Source organism: Drosophila elegans, unplaced genomic scaffold (genome assembly GCF_018152505.1).
Source record: "Drosophila elegans isolate 14027-0461.03 unplaced genomic scaffold, ASM1815250v1 contig_12, whole genome shotgun sequence".
Lineage (NCBI taxonomy): Eukaryota > Metazoa > Arthropoda > Insecta > Diptera > Drosophilidae > Drosophila > Drosophila elegans.
In genome coordinates this window covers 322-7,609 of record NW_024545484.1, presented here as the reverse complement: position 1 = coordinate 7,609, position 7,288 = coordinate 322, and the positions used below count along the sequence as shown (strand labels likewise).

General features: G+C 42.2%; 2 protein-coding genes across 2 annotated transcripts; one reads left to right on the top strand and one right to left on the bottom strand.

Moving 5' to 3' along the window:
* The first annotated feature begins 4,473 nt into the window (after nt 1-4,473).
* Nucleotides 4,474-5,142, top strand: LOC108143671. The gene is given in 1 exon segment (XM_017268182.1): nt 4,474-5,142. A coding segment is annotated over 1 exon segment (669 nt).
* Nucleotides 5,143-5,927: 785 nt separating this feature from the next.
* Nucleotides 5,928-6,596, bottom strand: LOC108143672. The gene has a single exon (XM_017268183.1). It carries the CDS (start codon nt 6,594-6,596, stop codon nt 5,928-5,930), a length of 669 nt encoding a protein of 222 aa, XP_017123672.1.
* Between the last annotated feature and the right edge of the window lie 692 nt (nt 6,597-7,288).

Below are 7,288 nucleotides of genomic sequence, written 5' to 3'. Positions count from 1 at the left end.
CTGCCGTACTAATCCTTGCCTGATGCCCAATCGTATCGGACTGGCCAGCCTCAAGCAGCAGTCGGCCCGGCCGGCCTGCCCAGGTTCATGATCAACCTCAAGCTTGAGATGACCGATCCTCTGCGGAGGCTGGGCCTCTACCAGATGTTCACAGCCCATTCGGCCACCTTCGAACTGGCCGTGAACATCTGGTGGAGACCCAGCCCCTTTAGAGGATCGGTCATGTCAAGCTTGAGGTCGATCACGAACCTGGGCAGACTGGATCAGCAGCACAAGGCCCACATCAACGCGGGCGATGGTAAAACAATGACTTGGGGAGCTGAGTGTAAGTTTTGAGCTACTCTTCGGGCCTGAAACACAATAATAATAATACTAGTTTTATGTCCTAGATAACAAGACTTTGCCTGAGATGTTCAAGGAGTTCGTCGCCAACCGGCCATTCGTCTTTGTTCATGGGAACACGTGCTTAAACAAATCTGACCTTTGATAACTTCGCGTTGCGGTGATAACACAAAATAGTTCGACGATGAACGCAATAAATGTACAAAAGCATAATAAAAATTATATTAAAGATACGAAATTTACACAGGCATTTTCTATTGAATATGAACAAATCGAAACAAATCAATTGAACAACAGCGATGTTATAATTCCTTTTATCCATTTTTTTCGATTGTTCTACATGATGTAATTGTCCGTCCAATAGAAACACAATGGCTTTCAAACTCAGAGACTAGTTTGTGTAGAAAGACAGACTGGCGGACATGGAAAGATCAACTCACCTAGTAATGCCGATTAAGAATATAGTTATAGTTTACTTTATAGGGTCTGAAATGGCTCCTTCACTGTGTTGCAAACTGAAATTTAAATACCATATTTAAAATAATATTTATGTTAAGTTGTCTTCGTTGTTTTTCAGATACTTGTTGATCATTTGTAGATTTTTATTTTAAGTAATTTTATTTTTTTTATCTTAGTGAACTTTTCTTTCTTTAACTAAAAATAATTTTTTTCTAAATCATATTTCCAACAAAGTGAACAGAGAAATATAGTTTTTTGTTGTTTAATAAATATCCAAAGTTTAAAAATCTCAAAAGTTTGATATATACAGGGTTACGAACAATTTCCAAAAAAAAAATAAAAAAAAAGGGAAGTAAATGGTTTTGTTTTAATTTTAAAACTATTTGTAACGATCCTGCTTTGCTGAGGTAGCTCAACGGTGTCCAGGTGTTCGTTCCAACATTTATTTATGTCAGGAGTGGTTGCTGGAAGAGTTCGACCCGGTTCCCAGAGTATGACACGTAAGCGGGGTTCAGTGAAATCGAATCGGTATGCGTTTATTAACAATTATCGTGTACATACGATAGATAGAGTACGTGCTGCAGGGGCTCGTCCGCCCGTAGGATGCCGGGGACTTCTGCGTCGTCGTTCGGCGTCGTCATCGCGGCCGGCGGCGGGCGTCCTGTGGGTGAGAAAGAAAAGGCCACGTCGTCCCTCTTGGCTATGCTTATGTCTATGAGGATGAGACAGTTTGGAGGTCGCTTGGGTCTACCAGTTCCGAGAAGAGGGTGGAGGCCGCTTGGGTCTACCAGTTTCGAGCAGAGGGTGGAGTCCCCAGAAGATCGGGTGTCACTTGTAGTTTCCTAATCCTATAGCCAGTGCCATAACGCGTGTGGCTTGTGGTGGCCGTTGGTCAGTGTGACCGTTTCTTTTGTTTGGCGCGTCCGCCCGGATATTTAAATTTGAATATTTCCGTTTTAACTTATATTTATTTCGGCTTCTTGCCTACTTAACTTCTTGCTTCTTGCATTTTACTACTATCTTAATCTATAACTACTGCCTATGTTTATTATTTGTTTATTCTTATATATTATGTTTATTCTGTGCGCTCCTGAGCGTCACACCTCCCCCCCTCTTGAGAAGGCACGAAGTGTCTTATAGTAATTCGGGTTCCCCTTCCAAAAATAACCTTCCACGTCTTTCGCTCGTCTTTTACCAATATGCTTTGCTGCTTTCCCTTTCTCCTTCTGTTCCATCTTTCTTTAATCTCGTCGACCGCCCTGGCCGACATCGTTGCATCCCTTGGTAAGATCCACCCCATCTCGTTCGTGAATAACTCCGCTTGTGGTGCTTGTGAGTCTGGGCGTGCCTCCGTCTCATGGCCTGCTGCCGCCCCCTCTGCCTCGGTGATATCTAACTCCAGGTTGCCGCATTGGATTCTTGTGCGAGTTTTGGCCAGAAAGTCCATTCCTAATAATATTCCTCCTGTCACCTGATTAAAGATGAGAAAGTCCAACTCGAATTCTTCTCCTGCGAACTGTATGTTGGTTGTAAAATCTCCATCCGATCTTTGCTTTGATCCGTTCGCCAATGTTATTTCTGTCCTTCCCTTCCTCCATCTTCCATATTTTCTCAATTCGTGGTATCTTCTCTTGCTGATCACACTCCGTGAAGATCCTGTGTCCACTGTTCCTTTTGCTTTTACTGGTCCGATTTTTACTGTGGCCAATATTTGAAATCCGTCACAACTTAATTGTTCCCATGTAGCTGGTATTTGTTTTTGGTCCTGTGCCGCCAGCGTTATCTGCTCAGGCCTCTGGCGTTTCCCGCTCCAGCTCTGCAACAGTCCGTTGTTCTTGTTCGATTTCTGCCGCATACCCAGCAAATCAGTCTTGGGGGGTTTGTGCAGGTTCTTATTGTGTTGAGTTCCTCCGCTGGTGTGCTGCTCTGATCCGTTGCTCCTTTTTCCTTCTTGTGCTTCTCTGCTAGCTCTCCCAGTCTTCGCCTGATCGTCTCCGTGTGGTTTGGGTTCCTTGCGAATGCTGATAGTATCTGTCTTAGCTCCTCCACTTTTCCTGTTGCGTCTAATCCGAACTCCCTTGCGTACTCGATCAGATCCGCCTTTGTTGCTAGGTACACCCACGTCGACATAACTCTGTACCGGTGTCTTTCTCTTTGCAACCACTTTAACCTGCTCGGGCGCCATGTAACGATCCTGCTTTGCTGAGGTAGCTCAACGGTGTCCAGGTGTTCGTTCCAACATTTATTTATGTCAGGAGTGGTTGCTGGAAGAGTTCGACCCGGTTCCCAGAGTATGACACGTAAGCGGGGTTCAGTGAAATCGAATCGGTATGCGTTTATTAAGAATTATCGTGTACATACGATAGATAGAGTTCGTGCTGCAGGGGCTCGTCCGCCCGTAGGATGCCGGTGACTTCTGCGTCGTCGTTCGGCGTTCCGGCGTCCTGTGGGTGAGAAAGAAAAAGGCCACGTCGTCCTCCTTGGCTATTGCTTATGTCTATGAGGATGAGACAGTTTGGAGGCCGCTTGGGTCTACCAGTTCCGAGAAAAGGGTGGAGGCCGCTTGGGTCTACCAGTTTCGAGCAGAGGGTGGAGGCCCCAGAAGATCGGGTGTCACTAATGACGGTCGGTCTTGGGGTGTGGGATCCCAAAGGTCGGATATCACTGATGATGGCCGGTCTTTTGGAGGGTGGGAAGAAGTGGAAGAGGGAGGAAAAGCTAACTACAATGTATTGGGCGGACGGGGTACTAGACCCTATCCCGAAAAATACTCCGCAGTTAACTCCCAGAGAAGTTTTCTCACACCAATGCGTAAGCCTTACCTTCTCCGCTCGCCGTCGGCCGCAGAGTGAATCTGTATGGGCCACCGGCGCCCTTTTTATATCCCTCCCGGCCCTTGCCAGTCACAATTAGTGTGACTGTAGTTTCTTAATCCTATAGCCAGTGTCATAACGCGTGTGGTTTGTGGTGGCCGTTTGTCAGTGTGACCGTTTCTTTTGTTTGGCGCGTCCGCCCGGATATTTAAATTTGAATATTTCCGTTTTAACTTATATTTATTTCGGCTTCTTGCTTCTTGCATTTTACTACTATCTTAATCTATAACTACTGCCTATATTTATTATTTGTTTATTCTTATATATTATGTTTGTTCTGTGCGCTCCTGAGCGTTACATATTGTATTTGGACAAACTATGCTTCAATTATGATCTACGTACACATTAAATAAATCGATTGCGAAAGATTTAAACTGAGATCGCATAACGCCCTTTGAAAGGGTATAATGACGGTTATGAGAACACACATCAATGACGAGCTTCAAAAAGAACAAATAACTTTGTTATTCCAAAATATTACTGAAATTGTTTACCCATTCTTAGAGATTAAATTAAGCAAACAGATTAAAAAATCAATTTTCTTTTGTCTATAGCGCAATTGTCAAAGCAAATGGATAAGTAAAGTGGCAAATTACGCTAACAAAAGCCTAAATTATCATTATCAAAGGTCATTTGAGCTGCAAAAAATTTGTTGGCCAATGTAGTTAATTACGTGATAAGCTATCACTAGGGTTAAAAATAAATAGCAAATAACTATTTGGCAAGATATTAATCAGTGTATAAAAGCCACCTTATGCAGGAATAAAAGCGAAGAACTAGATAGAACACCTGGCACACGATGACTTCCAAGCCAAGGAATGGCGTCACTATACGCACAATGAACCCGGAGGACTATGAAAACGTGAAAGCATTCATGAAGACGGAGTACTTTACAGCGGAGCCCCTGTGCCAGTCCAGCGGTGAACCCGTTCACCTGCAGAACGAGGAGGAAAATGACGCGATCAAGCTCTCGATGATCCACCAGGACACATGTCTTTTGGCCCTCGACGAGAGCAGCGGTGGTCGAATTGTGGGCTTCGTCCTGGCAGGAGTCTAGTTCTCCAAGGATGTGGAACCGCAGCCACCGGCGACCGAGACTCTGGAGCAGAACGCTTGGGGTCGCATCTACATCATACTCATCAAGGCCAAGCACGAAGCCAATCTCTTTCAGCGCTACGGCATCTCGAAAGCGCTCTACTCCCACGTCACCTGTGTGGCCACCGCGATGAGGGGCAAGGGCTTGGGTTCCCGCCTCACCGCCACTTTGGTGGACGTGGGTCGGTCCAGGGGACTGCCCGTCTTGGTGGCCTACTGCACAAGCTTTTACTCTGCTCGCCAGAAGGAAGAGCTGGGCATGGAGTGCATTTACTCCCTCGACTACGCCGACCACAAGGACGATCAAGGACGAGTGATCTTTGCACCGGCAGAACCAAACACAACGTTGCGAGTAATGGCCATGAGACTGTAAACGGGGGTACTGTAGAACTAGGAAATTAAATGTTTTAAGATACGAAGACAATTCCTTGTACATAGATTTTGTTCAATAAAGGTTTTATTTAAGTCCCTACAATATTAAAACACAATATTTAAAAATATTTATTCAGTGTCTCTCTCGCAGTAGAAAAAGTGAACAAAAAATTATGCACTTAAAGATTCCGAAAAAACTTATTAATTATTATTATTAAGTATTATAAAAAAAAATCTAGAACAAAAATTACCTTTCTGCCAATATCTCTGTTTAAAACATCACAAAGCGGTTAAAATTATTATCTCATTCCACCGATTGTATGTCGTACACTACAGAATAAAATAATGTTTTTTTTAAATATATTAAGACTACATGTTAAAAGGTTACAAAAATTTAAAATATAAATATTTCTGTAGTTTCTTTTTATTCATACACTGGTAAAAAAAAACGTAGAAAATTCAAATATTTTGAACCCAATTGAAATATTTTTGCTTTGATTTCGCCCACTGCGGTTTTTAGTTACGTTAAATATGAATACATTAAAAATTGTTAAAATTGTTTGCTTGATTTTGAGAATTGATTTAAACAACTAAAATACAAATAATATTTAATACATATTTATCTCAATAAAATATTTTTAACATTAAACAACATCAATAATAATAAATCATGCAATTTATTATGAAATGTATTTAATATTATGCTTTTATTTTTAATTTAAATATTAAGTACAAAATTGGGATTTACATAGACTGATATTTATCAGTTTATTTATATTTATTAGTTTAAAGCTTACTAGCCAAGACCCGGACATGAGTATGGGGTGCTGGTGGATTGTATATGGGTCGGCCTTGATCGTCTTTGTAGTCGGCATAGGCCTGCGAGTGAATGCACTTCATTCCCAAGCCTTCCATGGCCTGCTTGGCGGAGTAGTAACTGGTGCTGCCAATCAGAAGGGGGAATTCCCTGGAGCGACCCAGGTTCATTAGAGTGACGGCGAGGTGGGACAAAAGACCTCTTCCCCTCATCGAGGAGTGAACGGAGACGGCCACTAAGTTCAGATATATGCGGACACTGCAGCGTTCGAAGATGTTGGCATCGCGCTCCACTTGGGCTATCATCTGCCTGCTTCGACCCAAAGCATTTTGCTCCATTTCCTCGGCTTCCCTATGTTGTTTGGCCAGTATGCTGGGGTCCATTCTTTCGGCCAGAGCAATGCCCACAAGGAGTCCCCCCTTGTTCTCGTCGAACGCTACCAAGGAAAGCCCTTGGCTAATCACCGAAAGGTATCCTTCGTCAGCTTCTTCCTCATTTAGAAGATGAATTTGCTCTTCGAGACCTATTCCCATAGGCTCGTCGTAATGAAAGTAGTCCCTCATAAAAACTTTCACGATTGGGTAGTCGCTCTCCTCCATGAGGCGAATAGTTATCCCATTCCTTTGACTCAGTATCATATTGCAACAAGCGGCCACGACTTTCTTTTCTGGTATCGCTCCGATATTCTACTGGCGCTTCTTTTGCAGAGACCTTTTGAAAGAAACCGATATGAGCTATCTGAATGTATTGTACAATCAAACTACATTGGCTAGTCGAAGTTAATACACCCTTGCAGATATACGAGATTATTTAACATTGTTCGTATTTAACAGAACACCATGATCACTGATCACTAATTTCGGGATTTGCAAAAATTCTTCCATCATGATCAGCAAAAATATACGCTTATTTTTCTTGATACATACTACATGCTACATATCTGCTAGCCTATATCAATGGTGTAAATATCGATAAAACCAAACAGAAAAATCACATTGTAATAAAAAACAAAAATAAAAAACAAACAAAACAAGCAAAAATTAATTAAATAATTCGAAAAGTATCACTAGCGTTCAGCAGAATAAACTTGATCACTGATAACTGATCCATCAGTGATCAGTGATCATGTTGTTCTGCTGAATACGCCCATTATATAAAACTACTAGACATCGAGTTGTATGCGTTATATGCCTTGCTTATATGTTTAAAAATAATGAAGTTAGGTAAATTTAAAATTAAAAATTAAAGTAAAAGTCGAATGAGACTTTTGGTAGACTTCCTTCTAGATAGCCTAAGCTGTGAGACAAGTTTTCGTAGAAGTGGACGGCAG